Source organism: Mya arenaria, chromosome 12, assembly GCF_026914265.1.
Source record: "Mya arenaria isolate MELC-2E11 chromosome 12, ASM2691426v1".
NCBI lineage: Eukaryota > Metazoa > Mollusca > Bivalvia > Myida > Myidae > Mya > Mya arenaria.
In genome coordinates, this window is record NC_069133.1 from 23,545,681 (window position 1) to 23,573,680 (window position 28,000).

Below are 28,000 nucleotides of genomic sequence, written 5' to 3' on the forward strand. Positions count from 1 at the left end.
CTTACTTTTAGCTGTAATGTTTCACAACCATGACACGCATCAAGAGTTACACATGGTATGCACAAAGATCAAAAATCACAATTTCAGTGTTTATTAATAAATATCCTTTTAAGAAACAATACAACATATTTACACTAACAAAAACAAGTCATTGATTTAAGTTGTGTTTTCCGACATTTTAATGACTCTTCCATAACCACATAAGTTTTCACATTCTGTAACATGTACATTCATTATGTAAACAGTACATCAATTTACTTGTAATTTAAATTATCATTTTCTTTAATTCACTTGAATTCATAAACAATTCTTCATAATAATAAAAAAAACTTGAAAGAGGAGAGAATGATTGCTAACATTTCAATTTACAAAAATGAAATTCAGGAAAAAAATATTATATAAAACATTTTCAAATGATAAGGTTTCTTTTCCTTAAGATGAAAGAAAATATATATGAATTAATGATTATAAATGTTACATATACATTTATACTATAATCACATATCAAAATTATATGTATCTGTATGTTTTTATCCCAATTTCCCTAAATCTTCAGAACTTGTATTCTTGCATACCGGACATGTGCGTCTAATTGTGTGAACAGTGCCAGAAAACCCTGTCTTACACCCAACATGTCAACAACGCCAACTTCTTATTTCTTAGCTGTAAGGTTAATGAAAATTTTCAATTAAGCGCAATCAAATATATAAGTATGCAAGATTTTTAATTAAAATTGAAAATAAAAAATCATCAAAACCACAAATCACAATTTTTAGAGGAACTATTTGACGTTAGTAATAATCTAAAATTAGTACACTTCATGACGTCAGTAAACAACATCGCACACAATTATTGGTGAAATGAATAAAAAATCTGTTTTCTACATTAATTTTTCCACAAATTCAACTACTTTAGGTATGCAAGAAATAATATAATTCATGTTTCCCCAGTCCGAATAGAAAAACCTGACCCTCGAGCAAGCCGTTTAGGCAGTCACTCGGCAAGCCTCGTTACTGTCTAATGTCTGTGCCCTTGGAGCAGATTTTTCTATCAAGACCAGAAACACATGATAGATACTTATAAGACAAACATTTCAATTGAATCACAGCGCAAATAAATAGAAGCATACAGTGCAGTGTTACAATAAAACTACCATAAGCATACAGGGGCCTTTTTCATTAAGCATCTTAGTAACAAGTTTCAACTTAGTGAAAAATTGCCTTTTTTTCTAATTTGAATTTTAAGAAAACGAACAATGTATGTTGACCAAAATATGAAAATAAGCAAGAAAATGGTCTAAAAAACCGATGCATATGAATGAATTTGATAAAATGTAGAGGGTATTTAAAATAATCGTTGTAAAAAAAATACGAAATTTTCACTAAGTTGGAAATATTCACTAAGATGCTACAAGAATACCGCCCCAGATGGATAAACCACTGCAGCATAAAAGGTGTAGTGGAAGTTAATCTATTTAAGGGACAAAATATAGGTCACACTTGATAAAGATACAAAAAATATTTTTATTAATCTTAAAGCTGCACTCTCACAGATTGAACGTTTTGACAACTTTTTTATTTTTTGTCTTGGAACGAGCATGCAGAAATCCATGGAAACTAGTAATATAAGACTGCTGACAAAAAATTAGATCTTTGATTTTTATATTTAAGTTAACAAATGAAGTTTTCTGCATTTTTCTTAAACTGTAAGTAACAGTTTAAGCAGCCATAAAACATTAATTTTCAAACGGAAATATGAAAATATACGATCCAAGACAAAAAAAAAAAAAAGTTGTAAAAATGGTATATCTGTGAGAGCGCAGCTTTAATGCATTATTATGTTCTTTAACTCATTTGACTTAAAAAACAAAAAAGCTTATAATTTGAGTACAGATAAAATTATTAGGGCTATTTTGTCACTTTTTTAACGAGGGAATTTATGGCCACATCGCTTTTAATTGAAAACTTCATTTAAAAGGCTAATTATTTTTTGACGGTATAGCTATTACACTGGTATCTTTACGTATAAATCCAATTAAAGCAACAATGTTATTTATTTTTACATTATATATACATGTTAATTTGACACAAAACACCATGCTCTATTCTAATCTTGGCTTACAACCTATTTTACAGGAATACATGTACATGTATATACAGTATTAAATCATGTTGAAAAATCGTACACAAAAAAAAGAAATAAATTATCCTCCAATGTTCACAGCTGCATGCAAGAAAAAGTCAAATTATTCCGAGAACTGTTTTCTACATGTATGTACATGTGTATTATAAACAAAAGAACAGCCAAACCCCATTGGCTTGAACTCGTATGGCTCGATTTCCTTGTTGGCTCGAACTGGATGTTAAGGACTGATTTCTCTATACTGAACGTAAGCATTCCCGATTTTTTTGAGGCTATAAGTATTTTTGCCGGTACCTGGGAGTTCAAGCCAACGAGGTTTGACTGTACTTGCAATATTATATAATATGTATTTGGAACTCAAAGTCATTGGAGGTGTGATTTTCAAAGAATTTATGCTGTGCCATCCAGTACAAAGTTAACAAAGTAAAATATAAATAGGTACCTCTGTTAATCATTGAAAATGAAGTATCTATAAACCTTTTTAAAATTATTCTGAACTTCAGTTGCAAAGGGATCAAACTAAAGCGATACAAAACTCCATAACAGCATTTCGTAACACTGACTGAACAGTATTATTATTTGTGATGTCTAAAACATTAGCAAGTGTTAAGAGTGTGGCTGGTTGTTCATATTTCCATGGTAACCATTGAACAAGTGTTATAGTTTGACTGGTTGTTCATATTTCCATGGTAACCATTGAACAAGTGTTATAGTGTGACTGGTTGTTCATATTTCCATGTTAACCATTGAACCAGTGTTATAGTGTGATTGGTTGTTCATATTTCCATGGTTACCATTGAACAAGTGTTATAGTGTGACTGGTTGTTCATATTTTCATGGTTACCATTGAACAAGTGTTATAGTGTGACTTGTTATTCATATTTTCATGGTTACCATTGAACAAGTGTTAGAGTGTGACTGGTTGTTCATATTTCCATTGTAACCATTGCACAAATGTTTAAGTGTGGCTGGTAGTTCATATTTCCATGGTAACCATTGAACAAGTGTAAAAGTGTGACTGGTTGTTCATATTTCCATGGTAACCATTGAACAAGTGTTATAGTTTGACTGGTTGTTCATATTTCCATGGTAACCATTTAACAAGTGTTTCAGTGTGATTGATTGTTCATATTTCCATGGTAACCAATTAACAAGTGTTATAGTGTGGCTGGTTGTTCATATTTCCATGGTTACCATTGAACAAGTGTTATAGTGTGACTTGTTGTTCATATTTCCATGGTAACCATTAAACAAGTGTTATAGTGTGACTGGTTGTTCATAATTCCATGGCATCTATTGTACAAGTGTTATAGTGTTACTTGCTGTTAATATTTCATTTGTAATCATTGAACAGGTGTCATGGTGTGATTGGTTGTTTATATTTTCTTTCTAACTAATGAAAGTGTTATAGTGTGAATGGTTGTTCATATCTCATTTGTTACCATTTAACAAATGTTATAGTGTGACTGGTTGTTAATATTTTCTTGAAACCATTGAACAAGTGTAATAGTGTGACTGGTTGTTCATATTTCAGTTGTAACCATTGAACAAGTGTAATATTTTGACTGGTTGGTAATATTCCCCAGGTATCAGAAAATCCTAAGCTTAATTTCTTCAAGCACATTACACCAAAATAACACAAAAATAATTGCCAAACAATCTTAAATAAATAAATACAAGGAAATATTTGTTTATAAATCAATAGATCAAACTGATTATTATTATTATAATAGCAGAAATATCTCAGAGGTTAGCATAAAAACAAACTGTTTGCACCAATTGCCATATCTTGCACTAGGTTTCATCTGTTTCATACAAATAATCACATCTAGAATTTCACCCAAAAATAAACAACATTCAACAATGAACTATTTATAATATCAAACCAATTGCCCATTTATCGAATATGGGACATATTATCAAGGATCATATTTTTTTATATTATGATTGCTTTTTTTTTTAAATCATTATCTATGTCCAGTAGGAATATATATTTAAAAAGTAATAGTTGTACAAGCATTTCAAATATAGTTTTTTTATCACTTAATATCAATCAATCATTCAGTTTAAATTCTAATTGTTACATTATATTTAAAGCAATAACTAGACCATGTGGCGATGCCAACCCTTATCTTTGGGTCAAGTGTCATAAAAAGGTCTTCCAAATTATTTATTTTTAATTACCTGTATTTTATATTGTTTTATATTTCAAACAATGAAATAAATAAAAAAAAATCATCCATGGTTATATTTCATTTACACTTGTAAGGTGGCATTGATTAGCAAAATTGCGCAATTTCTTCACAAAATTTACAACCTACCGGAAAAATGTCATTGCTTTTTCTGAGATATGATAGTAAAATGGGCTTGAATGATGAGAGGAACAGTGAAATGATGTATTCTGTAAACTCACTGTTCTCACAGGTATATCAAAATATAATCAACTGTACTTTTCAATCAACCAATTAATCAATACCGGTGCCTTGAATGGTTTTTGAGTTGTGATCTTTAGCTATAGGTTTCTTCTGATATACACAAGATAATAATAATAATAATAATAATAACATCATCATCATCATCATCATCTCATCATTTATCATTTATTTCTACACCAAAGAGCAAAAACTATGCCTAAATTGTTTCAAGCACTCTTTCCAAACATAGCCTGCTACAGTAGTATGATTTTCTTGTTAGGGCAGACATCAGTTGTGTGGTCCAGCTGATGACAGGCGAGACAGCGTCTTGGTCCAGGAGTCCACCGAGGCCGTGGTGGACGAGACTCCTCCGCAGTCGTTGCAACTCCAGGGATAAAGTCTGCCAGGCTTCTACTGCGTGATGACTCTTGATCTACAGAAGTTCTTGCGTATATGTCACGTTCAAGGGTTATACCACTGGTATTATTGCTGGTAGTCAAATTAGCTCCAACAGGTTTAGTGTCTTTAGCCCTAACTGCAGCATGAAGATCAGCTGATGGAAACTCCTTCTCATAAGCTTCATCGACCTGACCATTGTTATCAAAGTCATCTTCAAAATCACTCTCCCATTCTCCCTCCACTTCAAATGCATACTCATCCTTCCCTGTTGGGTTAGCAGGAATAGTAATCACCACTGAATCCTCCTGACTGTCCCTTCTCTTCCCCCTTCCCCTACCTCTCCCACGACTCCCAATACTAGCAGTTTCTGAACTCTCCAACCCTGTCGTACTCCCTCTACTGCTAAGCTTATCATCAGCACTATCAGCAAAGTCTTCAACCTTGTTATCTACAATATCTTGCTCAAACTCACCCTCAATGATCACATCTGGTCCAAGATCATTGTAGATCTCGCAGGACCCACTCACACCCTGAATCACTGCTGGCTCCAGTGCCACCTCATCTCCCCACCAGTCTTTCTTCTCATCCACAACCACTGTGTCTCTGTCTCCTACTGTTTTAACACTTGCTGAGTCATTACTGTACCCCTTTTCCCAATCTTCATCACTATTCACATGCATCTCATTTGCTGGTTTCTTTTTATGTTTTTCAGATCTACTTTTGTCATGTAATGCATCACTTTTAGTGCTCGACACAGTGCTTTTGGCATCAGCAGTTTCAAACTTATTGCTAGGGTTTTCCTTCACATGCCTGACTGTCTCCTCAGTCTTTCCTTTTTTAACCTCTTTCTCCTTTTTCTTTTTCTTATCCTTGAGATCAAGTTTCGATAACGGATCTTCGTGTTCTATAAGACTCATCGAAGCACTATCAAGTTTTTTCTTAGTTTTAAGTTTTTTCTCTTCTGAGGTAACACCGCCCCTATCCGCACTAGGGACATAATCAAACCAGTCTACAATGCTCTTGGCAGAACCAGTCTCATTGTCCCTGCCCTTATCACTAGAGCATGGTACAAACTTCCTAGCACTATCTTTACTCCTTGTCCTTGAGCCACCACTCGAATCACAACCAAACTGACTAGAACGATGAGTGGAGGTAATAACACTTGTATCTCCATGGTTTTCAGATTCTGCATTTTCCTTAAATGCAGAAGTCAAATCTCCCCTTGCAGAAAAACTTTTATCTCTCAAATTTTCATTGTTACGGTCTTTGCTCATAGTCTCATCAGGAGTGTGATAGATGCTGTCAGATGTGGCTGACATGAATGATGCACTGTTCATTGATGCATTGTTCATGGAAAGATCAGCATGTGTTAGCGGGCTCTCAGGCCTGCTATCACCCTTGTCGCCCGGGTTTTCTGTGGTCACATTGCTGAACCTTCGGCCCCTTCCTCGTGGACGTAGACTGACCTTGGGTTCGGGTGTGCTAGAGGTCACATGATCTGTGTCTTGTTCATCTCTGCTGCTCCCCTCTGAGGCTGGGGACACTCCGTATTTGTCCATGTTAATGTTGTAAAACTGCTCTTCATTCCAGTCATTTGGTGTGTATGTGGCTGTAACAATTTCAAAATTGGCATGCTTTATTAAAACAAAACAGTATAGGTTGATGAAAAATAAATTGTTAAACACATTTGACTATAATGATCAAAACAAAAAGGCAAATGATTTGTGAACAGATAAAAAAATATTAGTGATTGGTCACAAATACAGACTGTTCAAGCCCTCGTCTGGATCGTATAGACTGGTTGGTCACAAATACAGACTGTTCAAGCCCTTGTCTGGATCGTATAAACTGGTTGGTCACAAATAAGGACTGTTCAAGCCCTCGTCTGGATTGTATAGACTGGTAGGTCACAAATACATACAAGTCTGGCCATCCAGACCAAACTGACTTGTTTCAAGGGTAACTGTCTTGATTTGAACCTTAGTAAGGTTAGTCTGAGATACATTTAGGTTAATCTTACAGCCATATGAGGTGACATAAGGTATCCAGTCCACAAATTTGTGAATTTCGGAAAAGTTATCAAGCTCACAAATAAGTGAATTTTGGATAAGGTATCTCATACACCAATGTGAATTTTCGGATAAAGGTATCACATAAACAAACGTGTGAACTCCAGATGCCTGGTAACCTCATATTATTCTGGTATCATTAATTTTGTAAGATTATGCCTTTGCAGAAAAAGAAAATTTACAAATAGTCAGAAAATAATAATAACACACAAGCTTTTCTGGACTTAAAAAGAGGTTATCAGGTATATAAAATTAACTTTATGGTTAATGGAGCTATCAGACATCATATATAGGTCAGATTCCTCAACTCAAATACATTTGATTCACAAAAATATTGATGCTCTAAATCCCTCAATGTCATACCTGCATCTGTGGTGCATGGTTTGACCTGGCATGAGGAAGGTATGCTGGTTATACGGTTTGTCTGTGTGGCCATGTGGGCTGCCTGAGGGCGTGGCGAGAACATGGTCAGGTACACCTCCTCCAGTAGGCGCTCCCTGATATACCTGTAACAGATAAACATTGGAATGAGGATGGTATGCTGTTAAACAAGGTGCCTGTGTAGCCATGTAGCTCAAAAAAGTATGTGGCCAGTCGGGGGATCGAAAACCCAAGACCCCTGCATGCAAGTCAGGCTTCTATCAACTGAAATTATGGGCCTGGGTAACTCAAACACTTTCTGATCTGTGTTAATGAGTACTGCAACATGGAAATACTGACATGATCAAAGACGGGCTATTAAAAAATAATAAGAATCGGAAGCCAAATTTACTGTTGTAACACAGCAATTGAAATAGTAGTATAGAGTAATAAGTACCCAACTGCATCTCAAATACAACAAGTCACGAATATGGAGAAATAGTGAATCAAAATTAGAGAAGTTTCTGTTATTAACTATATATTGCACAAACTGCAACTGCATCTTTGACTGATCTTGAATTATTGCTCAATATCATTACACTGTAAAACATTAGGGCATTGCCATAACCTACCTGTCAACATTCTCGTTAAGAATTTTGTGCCTCATGTCTGTGCGTATACGTGCCTGGAACGATGTGTTGTGATGGAAGAGCAGGTGACCGGCCACCTCCCAGAATGCTGTGAAGCAGTCCAGAAACATTCCCTCTTTACCCTGCTGACCCAGCTGCTGACCCTGTGGAAAGTAGACTGGTTTACAGTGACTGGTTTACACTCACTGGTTTACAATGATTAGTTTACATTCATTGGTTTTAACTAACAGGTTTGACTGGTTCACACTAACTGGTTAACAAAGACTGATAAAATTTGACTGGTTTACCCGCAATGGTTTCATTGGACTGGTTTTAACAAATATTACATTTTCTTTTCATTTGAATCAAAACATTTTTTTATAAGAAGGAAATTAATAACTTGAGGTCACAAGGTTTTGATCTGGTGTGCCGAATAGAAAAATAACACACTTATCCATTATGTGAGGCAAAAACTTGCTTCCATTTCATAAAACACATTAATAATGATTTGAGAAGTATTTATTTTCAAAATGGCAGTTTAACATTTTGTTCATTGTATAAGGGTAAAAAAATACTTATTAGTTTTTAAGTTTGAAACCAAACGCAATACTTAATTTTGTACCTTATTATTGAAGAGTATCCATTTTTCCACTGTCTGCAAAATATTTTCATGGATGGTCACGTTGCTGAAACAATGGTTTAAATCCAGATCAATATTAAGAAATAGACCAGTTCTGAACCATTTGTATTCTGACAGCAGCTTTATTACACATTTTTATTTTTTTTATAATTTTTGATGCGATACATTCCTGACTATATTATTGGGAATATGAACGTAAATAAACACGTTTCAAATTATAACAATAAACACCAATGTTGTTCGTTTTAATCTTGTGATGGCCTTCAGAATTTGACTTCAAAACTTAAAAAAATTTAACTATGTTTATTTGTTTTTGTCTGCTGATGCGAACCATACCGGATTTTCAACTGCACATATAACAAAATTCATGTATCGATGTGAGTAATGTCCCTTTGAAGTAAAATGCAAACAAAGACCTTTTCTTCCATTTATTTATCTTTTCAAGCAATTCCAGCCAGAAATGGACTTTGAAAAATTTGTCAAAAGCCTAATACTATACTAATGTTAACATGTTTCCCCTATACCATAGATAAGATGAGGCATTTTGGGGGGGAATTCCAGGGGGAAAAAAGTGTGTCCTATACTCAGTGATTTATAATAGTACAGTTGTTAATCAAGTATATAATTATAGAGGGTCGTTTAATTAATAGAGGGTCATGTCGAATAAATAATGCGCAATACCTGTCACTCCAAGCTGATGCCATAACATAGATGTGTCCCATGACTTGAGCACAATTCTGAGGCAGGGAGGTTCCACACTTGCGCTCAGTAATACACAGCTCCTGTTGCCTCTTCAATGCCCGCATTAGGATCTCTTTGATCTCTAGGTCATCTGAAACACGTGGTACAAAAAATACAGTTCAATTTAAGTTTATTTTGTCAATGACCACAGGCCAGGGCCAACAAGTATTCATTACGTAATAATTTTCACTTTTTAATACTGTTTGAAATAGTAATGGTGCGTTTTAACAACTTCTTAATCCATAAATTGAACAACGATGTAAAATCTATACATGTAGCATACTTTCATGTAACAGTCAGTGAATAAGACAAACGTACCAATTTCAACAGTACTGTAATGAATAGCTGCAAGCACATTATGTTTTATTGTGTCTCCTGTGATCTACCATGTATTTGCAGGTCAGACAAATAACAAATATAGATTGTTCATCAGGGGATAAGAAGCAGCCATGGTCAATTCGGTCTATTGGTTATCTTGACACGTCTATTGTGGTATTAGGGAATGTGTGAAGGATAAACAAGTTTACCAGTTAGACACATACATATTTAGGGCAAACAAAATTAGATAAAATTTGCAAACATTCTTTTAGGCAGCCGCAAATCTTTTTTAACCAAAAGTAAAAAATTTCAATCTGAATGATCAGAAGAAATTATTATTTAGCAGCCAAGAGTATAAAAGTGGTTAATTCTTTGGTTTGTTCAAAATTATCTGAAAAGTTTATTGATTGGTCAATATTTATCCTATAATTTTGACACTAAAATGAAGATCACAGCTAAGGACATAACAAACGATTAGTATTGAAAGTAGCTACAACACTTACACAAAAAGAATTAAACATTGGTCTTGCAAGTTACCCAGTATGGCTTATATGCTGAGCTTCAAAGGTGCCCTCTCTGACCTAGCATGCTGCCCTTTTCTAATCCTGGCTTGAGTATTAAATGACATAAGATAGAAGTGACTGCAATGAAGTGACTTGGTCACTAGACCAAGTAAATTTCAAATTGGGAAAATATGTAAAAACTGCAAAAGATAATGTGTCGTAGTGATGTGATACATCAGTAAGTAAGATTCAATGTGTTGTACGCATTGTTATCAATTTAACGTAAGTTTTTTGGCAATTTCCTTTCATTTTGTGATGGTATCATGTGGTATTGAGTCCCTTTAATGCATCATCCTTATCTTTTGGTAACTTGCAGATTTTCTTTTCATCAACCTATATTAGTAGTTTAAATTTTCATGCACCTATATGTTCAAGCCTGGGTGAACTGGAACTGGTATGGTCAATTAGCAAATTGGCAAAACTGTGTAAACATGTCCAAAACACAAAGAAAAACTTCAGCCTTAACTTTTTAGACAACATAGGATTAACTGACATACACACATTTAAAAACAAACACACTGTGAAATGCTAACGTAGCACTGTGCACTCAAACTACAAAATGCGTCATCTTTATTTTTTGTTATCAGTGCAGTTGGTCTTTATACTTTCACAAAAACTGATCCATAAATCACAATCCTAAAAAAAATCCTAAAAATATCAACTCTTAACCAGTCAACTAGTGCAGGTATGTTTAAATGCACGCTCATTCTTCTAAAGATTCTTCAAACCCAGGGTTTCAAAAGGGGGCTTTGCTTTGATCCTTTGTTTGAAATATACTATAGTATATTCACAATTTTATGCATTTGTCGCTATTAAACATTTGTATGAAAGTACCTGAATGCATTATTAACTTGGTAAATGGAAAAAAAAATTCTAAGGGACACTGCTCCATTCACAAAAATGTGAAAAAAGACACTGCAGTGTTTTATTTTTTCAGACTTGGGATTTGGGCTTTTCTGAACATTTGGCGAAAAAATGTGTCATTTTGACTAAAATTGGTACTTCTAATTTTCCCTGGGCATGAACAAGAATGCTTTAAAGGGACTACACACAAGATGGTCCCAAAATCGGCGAAAACACTCAAATAAAGCAAATGTGTGTTAAGGGATGAGATACATCAGTAACAATAAAACTGCGCTCTCAGAGATATACCCTGGTACCATTTTTACAACTTTTTTTTTTTATCTTGGAAAAGGCAATTTTTTGCATAAATATCTGCAAACCAATGATATAAGATTGCTGACAAAAAATCAGATCGTAGATTTTCATATTTCTGTTCCAAGATTAATGTTTGATGCTGTTACTAACGGTTTAAGAAAAATGCATAAAACATCAATTTTTGAACTAATGTATAAAAATCTGCTATCTAATTTTTTGTCATCAGTCTTAAATCACTGGTTTCCATGGCTCGTTCGCAGACATGGGCTCGATCCATGACAAAAATAAAAAGTTGTCAAAACATTCCATCCGTGAGAGTGCAGCTTTAAAGATTCAATGCATTATAAAGATCGCTATCAATTTTATGTAAATTTTTGACAATTTTCTTTTTTTCTTGCAATGGTATCATCTGGTGCCTAGTCCCTTTAAAGTACATATATCTTTTGCACTTTCTTGTACATAATGTTCACACCCAAGTGACCTGGAATCAGTATGGTCAATTAGCACACTTTACTGCCTAAACATTTTAGACAACAGGGGATTAAGTGAGAAACACGTAGTAACAAAAAACACTGAACATGATTTAATGCAACATCTTTATTTCTTTGGTATCTTTGCTTTGTTCCTTTTTCGACTGAAAATTGGGCTGAAATTCACAATCTACCTTCTCACCTTTTTTTTTTAAAAAACGGATTGACCCAAAATTCATATCCCTAAAAAACGAACATTTTCAACTCTAAACAATTCCAATACAGATTTGTTTAAATTATGTCTTACTGTCTTTATTTTTGTTTTCTTAAAAAAATTGAAACCCCAGTTCTTAAAGGGGGCTTTGTTTCTCTGTATGAATGTACTAAGGTAGATTCACAATTTAAGGCATGTGTCTTTAATAATGCTTTGGGCCCTTTGACCATACTCAATAATTAGAACTTATATTGAACTTAATTTTATGATAAGAATCTAAGTGTTTTGACTGGTCTGTATATTTAGCTGACCAATAGGTTGAAAGGAATCACCGAGGCAGGTCTAAGGATAAGGATAAGATCAATACTGGCCCAATTCACACAAAGGATGATTTAGACACTGCAGTGTTTTATTTTCTCCCCATTTCGGGAAATGAGCCGTTCTGATTGGGAAAAATATGCCATTTGGCTAAAAATAGAAATTCAAATTTTGCCTAGAATTGAACAAGAATGCTTTTGCAAAAAGAAGACAGAAAAGATAAAAGAATGGAATCAAGTTGTGTATTTTTATTTTAAGAATTCACCAAATTTTCCATACTAGAACAGTTTTAAGGGTTGAAAATATTTTACTGGAATGAATCCAAATTTCCCTCCTTTCGGCTTCAAAATTTGTTTAAGTTACACTGGGAGGATGTGATGGGCTCAAGCCATGATCCAGCTTTATAATGTGCGGGCAAACCATTATAGACTCAAAAGAAAAAGAAGTAGACAGAATCACCAACCATAGTTGCTGCAGAATTTTTATCATAAATGATCATTAGAACAACACTTATATAAATACAGTATTGCAGCATTGTAAACAAAATCCATCAGCCTCTTTAACTTTACTAAGCATATGAAACAGACTACTTTTTCATTGAACACATATCTAACTCATATGTGAACCTTGTGTGTATTGCAAAAGCTATTTTATATACAACTTAATCCTATGCAAATAATAGGTAAGCAAAGAGCACAGCCTAGATACCTGTGACTTCCTTGCACATAGCTCTATTTTGATTTAGGTTGTTAATTAGATATTCTGTACTGTAAAAACCATGCTGACACTCTGGAGGATGGGCTTAACCTATCTCGCCCTTTTACTATTTGGTAATCTTATTCTATTTTAAAGCTGCTCTCTCAAAGATTTACTTTTTTGACAATTTTTTTATATTTTTGACTTGGAATGAGGGATTTTTTGTGTAAGTATCTAGAAACCAGTGGTATACGGGCTTACTAAAGATCAGATCGCAGATTTACATTTCCGTTAGAAAATTGATGTTTTAAGGCTAAAAGCATTACTAACGGTTTAATAAAAATGCACAAAACATACATTTTTGAACTTAAACATAAATATCTGTGTTCTGATTTTTTGTCAGCAGTATAATATCACTGGTTTCCACCCATGTTTGCATAAATTGGCTCGTTCGCAGACATAAAATAAAAAAGTTGTCAAAACGTTCAATCTGTGAGAGTGCAGCTTTAAACGCAATAGAGCTATTTTGATTCAGGTCATTGCTTAGGTAAAAAGGGCTCTTATGTGGTACTCTGATATAGCGCTCCGTCTAGGCAACTATCTCCTTGACTTACAGCTTAGGGTGTTGATGGCATCCATGATGACGCAGCGGAACAGGTTGTATTCACGGATGGCGTACGCCAGCAGAAGCAACAACACGTCGTACAGCTGCTTCTCCGAGTTCACATTGCGTACTGGAATCAGAGACACATTATAACAGTTACAGAAATGAATGAGTGCTTACAGCTATGTTTGTCGTAGGAATTAGGGATTTTAAATCTGATAGGAATGCTGTTTTACACTAGCAGTTGACACATATAGGTGTTGCTCTTATTCTCAAAAACATCTTATTTCTACCGAAATCTGATTTCTTCATGACCTCATATTCATATGCACAAAAATGCATGAAAAATAAACCCTAAATTTAAATCATTTAACTGTTATTATCTAGCCATATGATCAAACCAATTATTGCTTTCATATTTTAACTATGATCAGTCAAAACAGACTTCATTTTCCGCCTGATTTATTCAAAGTATAATCTTGATTCAAAGACGCTGTCCAAAAGAGCCTTAATTTTATGATAAGTTCACTGTCCACCTACGTGACTCAAAGATGCTGTCCAGTAGCGCCTTGGTGTTGTCAATCTTTTCTTCTTGCCTGGAAAACTCCAACACCTTAAAATGGATCAATTTAAAAATGTAGCAAATTTATAAAGTATTAAAGTGACAGTCTTATTCAGAATCAATACTGACACATGTATAACAACAACAAGTTTGACTGATAAACCTTAACTACATACTAAAAAATGCGTTTATGAAAAATATGAATAACTGATAACAAGATTGTAACAGTGTGTTTAATAGAAAGTGCTAAACTATTAAATGATTAGTGAATGCTAAAAGATTTACTGTGGTCTACTATAGTCTTATAAGGTAAAAATAACATGTTTTATGCTGGTTTCTTTCAAATTAAACTCGATATCCTTCATATGAACCATTGTTTTTGACATTTATTCATCCTTTTTGGAATATTAAAACAATATTATTAATTGTGGTAAATCTGATCCGGGAGTAAGAGTGCATCTTAAAGAAATAGCATACATGTACATATCATAAATCAGTACTAACAAAAGCACTGCACACCAAATTTAATTGATTCTTTCTATCAATTTTAAAGCATTCTCATTTATTTCTAACTACATGTGTAATTCGAATTTGTTAATAACGACACAAAAAGTGTTCATTTCCACTTTCATTTCCACTTGAGTACCCACCTCCCTGACAGCCTCGGAGAAATCTATATCGCTGATGTAGGAGGCTGGTATACCCTCTAGTTTGTTAGGAACGTCTCTTTCTGCTGGCTGACCAGCCTTCTTTACAGGCGATCGACGTAACTCCTCCAACTCTGAAATATGTTTATTAAACTTGATCTACTCATTCAATATACGTCTATTCAAGTTAAAATCCTAACTACCCTCATTAAACTTGATTTACTTATGTTTGTTGCTTTTTCAGTAATTGGAAATGACATTTACCCTTGGAATAAGGAATTCCCCCCCACAAAATTCTGTTGGGTTTTTTTTATAAATAATTAAGTATGTTGTTATACTTGTGACACTCTTATTCAAAATCAATACATACACATGTATAACAAACACACTTTTGAGTGATGTACACTTAACTACCTCCTAAATAATGCATTTATGGAAAATATAAATAACTGATAACAAGATTGCAACTGTGTATTTAATAGATGAAAACGCAAAAACATTAAATGATTGGTGAGTGCTAAAAGATTTACTGTGAACTACTGTCGTCTCATAAGGTATAAAAACCATGTTTTCTGCTCCTTTCTTTAAAATTAAACTCTATATCCTTCATAAAAAACTTTTTTTTCTACATTTATTCATCCTTTTTGGTATTGCAAAACACTCGTATTAATTGTGATAAATCTTGTTTGGGAGTAAGAGTGTATCTTTAACCATTTATTTGTGGGCTTTTATAATTTCAACAACAATAAACTACAGCTTTCCAAAATGTGACTTACAATCTGATTTGGAATTTTCAAGAAACTTTCGAAAAATTGGGGTCAGGAGTAATCACTCACCTTTAGTCCTGTACTGCGTGGTGTAGCGTATCTCGTTGGCTATCTCGTCCACAATATCCGGCTCCAGCTCCGCATCGTCACATGGCTCTGTGTCTGAGTGGCTCTGACGGTTACCTGGCAATGTAGTACAAGATTACAAGTATATGATTTCCTCATGGTTTCAGAGTGGTTATGGAATATATTGATTGATTATTGAATATTTCAAATTGGCTATTGAATTTTTAAGCATAATGCATTTAAAACATTGGTAAAGACAGAATAGAAAAGAAGGTTAATAAAAAAGCTTGAATATTGAAGACCATAAACAGAATGCTCCTAAAAACTTAAATCAATATGAATATACTGGAGTTGTTCACTTTGAATACGGTAATTCAATGCAATGGAATCTATATTATATCACAAGACCAATTATATGTATATTACAGAACTGCAGCATTTTCAAAGGTGGATAGCATTCAATAATACTTCTTAAACAGACAAGTTAACCAATGCAGCTCGTGATTCCAGCCATACCAAATCTAGCGAGGTTGACGAGGGCGGACTGTTCTGCTGTCTCCTTCTCAACCATCGCAGCCTCCTCTTGAAGAGCCCTCAGTCGCTCAGCCGCCTCACGCTCATTCAGGTGCTCCTTAAAATTCATAAATTTAATAATTATAGAACAGTACTCACATAATAATGCCTGTTTATAGTATAATACAACCCAAATGTATTTAAATCTATAAGACTATAAAATATATCAAAGTCATTTCGCTCTTCTAATTTAGCATCCAACAATTCATTGAATAATGGCAAAGAACTTGTGTTATATGATTAAAATAAAATCTAACAGAAGTTGTAATTTAAAACAAAGGCTTGTTTTTTTCCTTAGAAAACTTGTTGCATAAATGTAATTTAATTTAATTATAATGTTATAACAAGTATCGTTGCACGATGTAAAAATTTCCCCTCTTAGAAAAGATAATGATTATGATAAATCCCCTTTCTCAGGGCTCCAGCCCCATCCCCTAACATTGAGTATGTAGAAAGGCAGCCCTCTACATGTAAGACATTTTGGGAAAATTTGCGTCACGAAAATGACGAAATTGGGAAATTTTACAGTTAAAAGAACAAGCTGTCAAATTATTTAATATAAGTTTCTTTTCTCTTTTAAAAGACCAAAAATGGCTGAAATATCAATACTTGAGGTACAGTATCTGTTGCAATAAATCATGACAGATAATATTTCATACTGATCTCTGAATGTGTTGAAAATCAATGATTTCTGAATTCAAATATCCACAAAAATATACAACACATAATTTATTAGGATGTTGAAAATGAACAAGTACAGGTAAAAATACTTCCATAAAAAACATATTTATTTTTTTTACTTTTGATTGGGTTTTTTTCTGAAGATTGGGAAAAATTCATATCTTATATATTGCTTTGGGAATGGGTCCGATAGTCGGACCCATGGGTACTATAGAAACAGTTTTGTTTGCTTATACAAACTTTTAAATCTATACAGTAGCTTCAACATTACCAAAAACAAAAAACATGTGTGTAAACATACCCATTAAAATAAAGTATTAATACACTGGCAAACCATCGATATCCTCACCTTTGTAATCATGTGTGTGTGATCAAGCTCGCTGAAATTGAAGCCCTCGATGTAAGGTGTATCAGGGCTTTTCTCTACCGTCCTGCCCTGGCTGTCCTGCCGTTCATAAATCACTGCGTTCCGACTAGAGCTCACCTTTCTGACCTCTTTGGCAGGATAATCACTGACACTGCTGATGTTATTACTATTAATTTTGTTGCCATTAGGACTTTGCTGCCATTGTTGTGAATAATGCTCAGTGCCATGAGCATAGTTGTCACTATAACTGTAGTCTGACTTGTTTGAGAATTCTCTAGTATCCTCTCGGTCATAGGTTGAACCGTATTCCTTTGATTGGCTGTGGCTGCGAGCTGCCTGAAACTGATCTGGCGGGGTGAGAGAGGGTTGGGCTTGTGAGCTGAGGGAAGGCGGAGCTTGTGACTGGTAGAAGTCTGGAGGGAGGAGCTTCATTCTCTGTGCTGGGCCAGGTTGATGGTGAGAGGGCAGGTTTTCCATGGCTGCATTGTGATGATGGTGGGTGAAGCGGGGAGGATAAAATGGGGCGGGGGAGTTGGCCGCCTCTATGTTTAATCTTGGCCTTGGCCTGGGACTGTCCTCTTTCTCTGGGCTTGAAAACGGACTGGCGCGAGACCGCAGATGCTTGGACTGGTTTGGAGAGCTGTGTCTTTCATCAGCCTGCTGAGCCATGAAGCTTGGTTCAAATGTGTTGCTTGCTGGTGAATGGCTGTTAAATTTGGCAAACCTTTTATCTGGGCTCCTGTTTGAGTAACTGTCATTGTATCCATTGTTTTTTGCAATGTCACCTGAAGATTGCCTGCCATTCTGATAATTATCACCATACCCATGATTATTGTTGGAATATTTGCTTGGTGAGGGGGGAAAGTAAGAACTATTTGTCGGTCCTTGTGCATTTTCCCTTGGCCCTTTCACTGGACTTTTCAATGGACTGCCCGAAGATGGAGGGTAGACAGACACAGTCTGGAATGGGAAGAAATCATTGACTGGTTCTTTTTCTTTCAGATCAACCCCTGGACTGGTTTTAGTAGGTGATCTGTAGTAGCCACTGCTTTGTTGTCTAAATCCAGACTGGTGCACATTTCTTGAGCCAGGTGGGGAATTCTGATGGTTATTGGAATACACAGAGACATGTTTCCCATAATCATGCGAATAGTTCTGATTATATCCAGAGTTTTGTTTTCCATATCCACCATAAGGGCTTGGTTTCCCATTTTTATTGGCTGAGCCCTGGCCTGGAGAAGATTGTTTTACATATCCTGCTGCAGGGGCCTGAGGTTGATCATATCCTGGTGGCAGGGCCCCTGACAAAGCTCCTGGATTTTTCACATGAGGTGGAATGTACTTCTCAGAGCTAGCAGGGGGAGCCTTTGGCGGAGTGACAGGTGCTGCCTTTTCTACTTCTTTATTCGCTACAAGACTGCCTTGCTTATTCCCTACATCTGAAAAATATCAAATAAATTTCTATACATGTCTTAGTATGTAGAAGTAAAACATTAAATACACTACAGTAAAAACCCTCTAATCAGACCAGTTATGGAACCTTGAGAAAATGGTCATAATAGCAGGTTGGATTCATTAATGACTTTGTACTGATAAGGGTTGTGATTGGTCAAGTGGTGGAATACATGTGTTGCTGGGTATCGGTATTGCATAGTTTAGTTTTGGTTTTATCTTAAGTTATGTACCAGGCAACATGTGCCGCTTTATTTCACAAATATGGAGCTATAGTCTGAGTCTGCATCTGTGGCTGAGTGAATACTATTCAATTGCATGTCAGTTGAGGTAAGAACACAAACATGTATATCTGCCAACAAATTGCCTACGGTCACATTAACGGATCAATTTAAGGTGTAATTAATTAAAAGGGACTGAATTTAAGTGGTGGTATTACTGAATAACGAGGTGCCTGTTTTTAGGTTTTTTTTGTGTGTGGTTATTTTTTTTTTGGGGGGGGGGGTTATGACCATTAAATTATAGAGGAAAAGGTTGGTTAATGTTAGGGGTTTTACTGTATGTTTAATAATGGATGCAACTTCATAACAATACCATAGAGGACATTTGTTGAATTTCGGTGTAAGGTCGAATTGTATTTCATCAAGTGACCCAAAATTGAGTGGCATAGCGGTAAGTGAAAAAGTTAAGTTCTGTAATCATGGGTGATATACAAATTTTGATCTGACATAGAAAATCAACACATTTTCTGTTTTTATAGCACTAAAATTAATGAAAATGTCAATTCAATGGGCAATTATTGTTAATTCACATTTCAATATAAGAAGCGTAATGTTGCTATGTCATTTTGGTGACATCATTTTAAAAACAAGAGCGGCTTATAATATAAACTACCTGACAAACTGTCCAGCGTTCCAGGGACATCCCTGAAGAATTCTGGCAGTGTCAAGTTATCGGTAGGCTGAAAATATCAAACAAAATAAACTGTTTAAATAACACGAATTCATTCCCCCAAAAAAGTATAACCAACAACAACAACCTTTATTTGGTACAACGGTGAATTAAAAATCATAAAAAAAAAGAATGTAGATAGCATTATTTTATTTCTGTGATAACTAAAAAACAAGACATATAATTATAATACAAGTACATATCATTTATTATTTTTCCATAAACTTACTTCAAAGTAACAATGTAGAAGATTTCCATCAGATTAAACTTAACAGGATGAACACTTCAGCCACCATTTATAAATTGCTATATTTCTGACGCATTTTTTACATTAAGATGATTTAATATTGGGGCTATTCAATTTAAACATACAGCCGAACCCAGGAGGGCAAAATCAACAAATTCTATAGGGCAAGGTTCCTGCTGTTTTTTGGCTTCTAACTAGTAAGAACAAACCATCTAAGAGGGGACAATCAATTTGAAAAGTAGGTTGTATGTTTTAATGTATCCCAATGCCCTTAGCGTGAATTTGTAAATGTTAAGATTTGGGATCAGATGATAAATGCGAATGCCGGTAACGAGGCTTGCCAGGCACCAAAATCTAATATTATCAATTTATCACCAATAAAAACTGTTGATGGATAGCATATTTGTACTGACCATAGCCACCTCCTCCTCCAGCAGGCTGTGAGAGATGGATTGCCCATTGTCCTCATCACTGTAAATACAGATAAAATATGGCAGAAGGTACGCTGGATTCATGGCGCAGATTTGTCTTCATAAATCAGCATGCTATCTATACAGACAACAGGTGGAGTTGGCTTGTCAGGTTAGAGCAGGGGTTAGCACACTTGCTTCTCACCAAGGCTTCCTGAGTTTGATTCCTTGCCAGGATGAAAGTGAGTTTTATGGGTTTCCTCCATAATCCAGATATTCTTTCCTTCCCAACAACACAAGACCAATTGCGTAACATAGTTCCAATTATTATAATGTTGTTATAACTTGTTTCAATAAGTTTGAGCTAACAGGGGTGTTTTTCAATGTTGGTCTTCACTGGAGCTAAGTATGATGTAACTAATGGCATTGCTTGATATAAATAATGGACATATAGAGTAAATGATGTTCCTTTAGAATACCAATTACCTTAAAAACCATACAATGGGTGCCGCTTCTCGTTTTTCAGTTACATCATAATAATGACATCATAGTTTTTAATAACATTATTTTAACCGTATGTCCATAACTGCTTCTTGCCATTCAAATAAGTTCACTTTCCAGAAGATTTAACAGCAGTCTAAGCAAAGTTCCTTGTCAAAATTGGGAAAACTGACAGCACCTTTGCCATTTTTAGAATTTGAATGCCATAACTTACATATAAAAACCCTACAGCTTGGTAAAATTTACTATACATTAAAATGACAATTTTTCTATTCATAACAATGGGCAAAAGGGAAGAAATTTGGCATCATTTACCCCTGAAAAGGTATATTTTTCCCATGCCCAGGTAAAAATATATCTTTGAAAAAAAAGAATATATATTATAAGTATCTTCCATGGCCGAGAGTGTAAGAAAGGTTCATTCCGACCCGAGCGTAGGGTCGGGATGAACCTATCGTACACGAGCGGCTATGGTAGATGCTTTTTCTCCCACCTCAGTTAAACAAAATTAAGTAAAAATGTATTTTTTTGCTGGAACTCTTTTGTGCTTAGTGAAAATAATTGCCTATGTATATGCCCGCAGTGATTCAAATTATGTTAATAGTCAAATAGTTCTAAGGAGATCGAAGCATTATTTTTTGATAGGTGCGTGAAAACTGTTTTATGGTAACATTTGAAGCGGGAAATTATTAATTAGTGTTCTAAATATTGCCATAAAACAAGGTTTCCATGATGCTACAGACGACAGTCTTCAACAAGGGAGGTAATTACAATGCGACCATTAAAAAGGAGTTCCATACGGGCATTTTATCTTCGTCCGTGGGCAAGATAAGAATTTCTAGCATGGTTAAATTATGGGATCTACTTATCTGAGGTGGGAGAAATATATATCTTTTCAAGGAGCATTGACCTCTTAACATTATTTGTTTTAGCAATTGTAGCAATGTAGTGTCATTCATATATATATTTTTTGAACATTATATGTATCATGTTAGTTTTATTCCCCCTTTTGCCAAAGCAATGCTATTTTTGCCCTATCAAAGGGCCCGCCACCATTCCCTTTTAGGTTAAAAAATACACTGCATTAAGACAATTAACACTAGATTGCACAGAGAATTTACCACACACACCTTGGATAGAGCACCACCTCGAAGAAGTTGGAGATCGGGTCACAGTTTATAATGACCACATGGAGGACCCCATCCCCTGCCAACCGCTGGAATGTTTTCGTCCCCCGGGTTGTCCAGTTACGCCCAATCTGTCAAACAATAGCATGGTATATTAGGTTTGATATGGAATAGCAGATCTACCAATAACTTTGTGTAATGGAACATTGACATGTTGATGTGCAAACTGTCAAAAGTGCTCTTTCTGACTTCGCACCCTGCCCTTTTCAAAACACAGCTGCAGCACTGCCAACAAACATGCCTTTAACATACAGGATAACCATGATCGTATACAGTTTGATTTTGACCACAGGGTAAATTCTATGTCAGGTTTTAATGAGAGAATTGTCCCATATGTCCAAAATTGGTGAGAATTTTATTTTCAGAGAGACTTTTAATAAGAAATGAATGAAAACAATGTTTTCAAAACACTTCCGATATTGTAGACACTTATTAAATGCAGATTGACATCCGAGTAAACAGAACTAGTTTGGGAAGCATAAACACCTGAAAACAAGTGTGTAAATGACATTGATGAATATAATTGTTAAGGCACAAGCAGACCATAGTCGACAACGACGCTGTAATTCAATAGAAAGAGAGACAATAAGTGATAAGGACACTTTAATTCAATAAACAACAAAAGCGAATAGGTACAAAAACACCAACTACGAGCAAGGGTGAGGATATCATGCATTTATTTTATTTATCCTTATATATTCACAGCGATTTAAATGATTTTTATCTGAGAAATTGCAAAAATCGCTTTCTAGAATTATCCCTGGATACCATTTATGAAAACAAAGCTTTTCACTTAAAAATTGGCCAATGAGACTAAATTATATTTCATACCGGATTGACACCAGCGAGGGCACATCTCACAGCCTGGGGAGGCAGTGACTTGAAGCTGTCGGGAAAACTGGAGCAGACATCCTCAACACCGCATGTTTCTGTGTTGCCATAGTCCACAAAGAAAATGTCTGCGCAGTTCTCACTGTAAAAAATATGATTTACATGATATTAAGCTTATTTCATAAATATATGTAAACATAAATACATAGTGTAGTGAGCCTAAATAATTTGGTGTCGGAGTCTAATACCGGCCCAGGTTCTTTGTTTTTAGCCTAGTTAAACAGCTTATTACAACATTATATTAATCACCTTCGTTGGCACCATGTTTCCTGAGATTGTATTCTTGTGTTATTGGCCATCCTAAAGTGAAGCAAGTGCTAAAGCAGACAGTCCATCAGCTCCAGATGGCCGCCCGTGAAGGGTCTTATTGCTTGAAACCCTGCTTACCTATCCTCGGTGGCCCTTCTGCTTGAAGTGAGCATTTAATTCTATCAGTTTACCTATCCATGACTCTGGCGATGAGGCCTCTCCTCCAGCGAGGCCCATCCTGGGGATGACAGTCCACTAGAACCAGCTGGCCCCCTTCCAGGGCCTCACTGCTTGACACGGGATTGAAACTCTTACTACAGAACTGGCCAAGCTGTTCTTGGAACTGCTCCACCACTGCCAAGCTTTCACCTAAATAATAGGCAAAAAAATGATAAAAACAAAGATTTAATTATTTTATCTGAAAATCATCTTTTTTCTTCAATTTTTATCATTATCAATTCTCTTTGAAATTTTGTAAACCAACTGGATGTCTTTATAGGATATTGACATTTAATACAACAATAAGTATCATAACCATAAGATATCACTTGAATCATCACTGAAGCCACAGTAGGATAAAAACTAGTCTTCAAGTCATACTTGTCCATATCTGCATCCAGAAGCAGTGTGGGTCGACCACCTGTGTCACCTGCCCGGCCAGCACCCCCCAGTCACAGCTCGTCGCCGCCTCCCCGGACATCCTGCAACAGTCACTTTACAGCGTTACAAATATATATTGGGGCCATCTCATCAACCATGGTACAACAAAAGAATTTGGGTTTTGATGTGCTTTGAGCAACCAATGGGGTTTAATGAGGTCAAAGCACTCTGCCTCAGAAGCAAAACAGGCTTTTTAGGAGCCCTTTTAAGAGCTTTCCTGGCTTAAAATTTGAAGCTTCGTGGAGTATCAATCAAACAACAAATACAGTAACAACCAATGTTATTTGGTCTCTGGAGCCATTAGATCGACATACCGGTAAACCCACGAATATGCGGACAATTTGTAACAAATCACATCCCTGATATTATCAGACCTTTTTCTATAGTTCCCAAGCGTCTGACAATCAGACTCATTCCACTAGCAAAATATATATTTTTCCCATTCTGGAGAAAAAAATCCCCCCCAAAAAATGAATGTTTTTTTACCGGTAATGGTACATTCAACTGCCTAATGAATTGTGTGATGTAAAGTTTTGGGGATTACTGAATTCAGAAATCGTTTTTCACCACATTCAGAGATATCAGTATACAATATGAATTGTCATGATTTATTGCAATAGATATTTTTGCTTACATGGATTGATATTTCAGCGATTTTAGGTCTTTTGAAAGGGAAAAGAGACCGATATTTAATTATTTCCTTATTTGCAGGAGACAGAAAAGCTTGTTCTGTTCTTTTAACTGTAAAATATCTAGGGCTGTGTATCGTCACTCAACTCACGATACGATGCGTATCATGATACGGAGTACACGATTCACGATATATCACGATACGTTTATATATATTTTTTTATGTAGGACTTTAATGTTTGCCTATTTTGTAAATTGTTGGGCATATCCTTACTAAAAACATATTTTTAATGTTTTTATTATTTTGCATCGGCGAAGATGCCTGGTCGTGTTTGTAGTGTTTCTATTATATTTTAATTCGGCCAGACACAATTTACAAATAACTAATTTCTTGTCTGACTTTGCAAAACCAAAGTTCTTCCAAGCTTTGAACTTATATTTTGCCGGCGCATTTCTCTAGGGTTTCTCTTTACTATCGGTAGTATTTCCTTCCGCCAATCTTGACTTTGCAGAAGACTATAAACTGTCAAAACAGCGAAAGCCACTTCAGCCGCATTTTCGCATACAGCTAGTTCGCAGATTCCATTTTTATTCCATTTCTTTTGTCATTCAATTTTAAAAAAAGAAAATTAAATTGCACATTTTTTAATAATTTTCATTTCATTTTTCATTTTAGTTTGAAAAATAAACATGGTGTAGGTAAGTAAGGTAACTAGTTGTAACGTATTTCGCTAGCTCTACTGCCGTTTGCGAAAATGCGGCTGAAGTGGCTTTCCCTGTTTTGACAGTTAAAAATGAAAGTTAACAAATTGACCAGATCATGCAAAGATGTTTGGAAAGTGTTTTAAGCATAAAAATCTTAAGTCGAAATAACGAATCTAACGATACGCGATACACACGATTTTTTACAATGCGATACGATACAGTATATCTTCGGGTACCGAATCGTGATTTCACGATGCACCGATGAATCGTTACAGCCCTAAAAATATTCCATTTATTTTATGTAAAGCGACTATTTTTCTCAAAATAGCATATTTCGTGACACAAATTTTCCCATAATGTCTAAGGACTTTTCCCAAATTTGGCAGAAAAAGGCCTTATTAATAAGGCAGTTTGAAATACACACCTCCGATCCCCCTCCTTCTTGAACCTCCAGTGAAATTTTCAGGAAGGTCGTCTCCTTGGTGATTTTCTAATTAGTCTTTCTTGGTCAATAATATGGCAGGCAAATGGAAGTTATGGAAGTTGTAAATAAGGAAATAGTTTTGTCAAAGCTTGCAATATTTCTTTAAAACAAGTTTGTCCCGCTTACAAGCTGTTATCACAATGAGTTTCTGTGAAATACTAGATATGGCTTGCTGTGTTTTTGATGCTAGGCTATTTCATCACCCGGTGTTGTTAAAATTAATTTTTTTCTTTACAATTACCGATTTTACAGCTTGAAACCTCTTGATATCAGAAATCAAAGGCCTATCAAATGAAGCTGTGTCCTACAAGGCCAAAGGCCCCTCAAATCCAGCCGTGCGTAAAACTCTTTAACACTATATGTGCAGCTTTTTTATGTGTTACTAAATTGAAGAGAATAAAAGTCTTAACAAATTGACCGCACTGACCGAATGATAACAGAATTGAATTAAAACAGTAATTTTCCACAGTTGATTTCAATACAAATGTGTTCTAGATAATTGTCCACGATGCTGCTCAACACACTCAACTTGATGTGTATTCACTGAAGGCCTGAAAAATAAAAGTAAAAAAATCACAATTCAAAAGCTTAATTCAATATCAAAATTAGAGGTTATTGCACCTGCAACACCGTCAAAACCCCAACACACTATGCTTCATAATTTGAAAGGCAGTTTCATTGGTTCCACTAGGAACCAATGCGATAATTTGCACAGACAATCATACTAATGCTCTCAATTTTGAGACTCTAAAATGATAAACTTTTGTCACGAACATTGGAACGTTCCAAAAAAAAATCTTATCCTTTGGAACATGTTATTCAATTCCAAACATGTACTCAGACTGTCCGACTTCACACTAGGTTAGTAACCCTAGTCCTTGATATCATGGTACAAAACAGCTACATCACCAAGCAGAAGGGCTTGTGTACTATTTCAATAACTTTGCTTGTTGTTGCAGTAAATATAAGTATAACTGAAAACATGGGCAGCTGCCAGTAAAAGCTTTCCTGTATGAAAGTTAACCAAAATGGCATGGTGCATATTTTTAGAAAGGAATACATGAGATGAACTATGATAAGATGCAGGGCTTTTTAACCCTTCTTTGCCATAGCCAATACTGAGCTACTTCGCAAAGGGCCAGAACCTGTTCTTACAAAAAAAAGACTATGATATGAACCATTTCCAAAAACACTTTTTTAAATATAATGAGAATCTCCTTATTCAATGAATGGTGTTTCTTTGTGACATATTTACTGTTTAATGTTATTTTTACTTCATTTGTTCCCCAAAAAGGTACTATGATAATTTTTCCCTAAACTCATAAACATTGGGTTTTTTAGCCACAAATAGGGCTGACTGGCAAAATTGCCTGGATGTATTACACCATTGCTGAAAGGAAACATGGTGCATTGAAATATTTGGAAGTCAATTTTTACAGTTTTACCAGGCGCATATGATTTCGAAAGCACTTTTCGTTTTGTTCTTCATATAGTTTAATCACAATATAGATCGCAAGAACATTTTGAGGTAGTGCAAATGTCTTTGGGCTAGTCAGACAACTAGTCTGACCAGACAGGTCAAGTTTATATTTATTCATTGTCGGGTACTATATACAACAGCAGGGTTTCTGCCGTGAAATTATCAAGTCATGTTGGGTTGTGACAGACAAGGTGGTAAACCACTTCCATCGAAACAATTTAGTATAAATAGTATAAATGTCACAATTTCCTGCCAGGTCAAGCAAATTTAAAAAGTAATGACCGCTGTTTGATGTCACCATAGGGTCATTCTAAAACACTCAAACCATGCTGACAGTGACAATATTATTTGGGGTGAATAACTTGGTAAAGTTATACATTGTTCTACTTTTATCAATTTGAACATCTGTTGCTGATGTGTGTTTTTTTCATCTTATATCATTCTTGTGCTAGTTAATAAAAAGCTTGAAATAAACGAAGCACAGAGGAAAAAGAAACTTGGGCCATGTTTGGGAAAGTCCTTCACCAGTCTGTCAGTGAAATGCATAACACATGAAGGCTTTATTCATTATTATAATGAAGATGCATGCAGAGTGATTTAAATAGCAGCATGTACTTACTGAATTTATACTGAAATATACGTTTAGACACTGCAAAAACAGAAACAATTGCTAACTTCTATGTTTTGGGAGATTCTCTCTGGTGCATTCGGATACTTTCGGTTATTATTTAAATACTACGCCGCAATGTACAAGC

At 35.2% G+C, this 28,000-nt stretch overlaps 1 protein-coding gene across 2 annotated transcripts; it reads right to left on the reverse strand.

Annotated features, from left to right (window-relative positions):
• Window positions 1–75: 75 nt before the first annotated feature.
• LOC128211553 (uncharacterized) lies at window positions 76–27,957 on the reverse strand. Of its 2 annotated transcripts, XM_052916465.1 has the most exons (19): window positions 27,865–27,957; window positions 25,706–26,316; window positions 23,887–23,987; window positions 23,478–23,655; window positions 22,978–23,119; window positions 22,090–22,217; window positions 20,462–20,519; window positions 19,745–19,811; window positions 17,381–18,837; window positions 16,294–16,408; window positions 15,781–15,894; window positions 14,948–15,078; window positions 14,276–14,348; window positions 13,746–13,865; window positions 9,335–9,485; window positions 8,636–8,699; window positions 8,017–8,177; window positions 7,388–7,530; window positions 76–6,564 (listed from the first exon to the last, which is right to left on the reverse strand). In XM_052916465.1, exons 3-19 carry the CDS (start codon window positions 23,984–23,986, stop codon window positions 4,811–4,813), a joined length of 4,956 nt encoding a protein of 1,651 aa, XP_052772425.1. In that variant the 5' UTR covers window position 23,987; window positions 25,706–26,316; window positions 27,865–27,957; the 3' UTR covers window positions 76–4,810. The 2 variants fall into 2 exon arrangements, with proteins under 2 accessions (XP_052772425.1, XP_052772426.1); XM_052916466.1 differs by lacking the exon at window positions 25,706–26,316 and having other exon boundaries at window positions 27,921–27,940.
• Between the last annotated feature and the right edge of the window lie 43 nt (window positions 27,958–28,000).

Coding starts and splice junctions, on each gene's coding strand:
- LOC128211553 (XM_052916465.1), bottom strand. CDS start 23,986: ATGTCCGGGGAGGCGGCGACGAGCTGTGACTGGGGGGTGCTGGCCGGG. Junction 20,520..22,089: donor GAGGTGGTGCTCTATCCAAG/GTGTGTGTGGTA, acceptor CTGTATTTACAG/TGATGAGGACAATGGGCAAT. Junction 8,700..9,334: donor GCATCAGCTTGGAGTGACAG/GTATTGCGCATT, acceptor CCATTGTTTCAG/CAACGTGACCATCCATGAAA.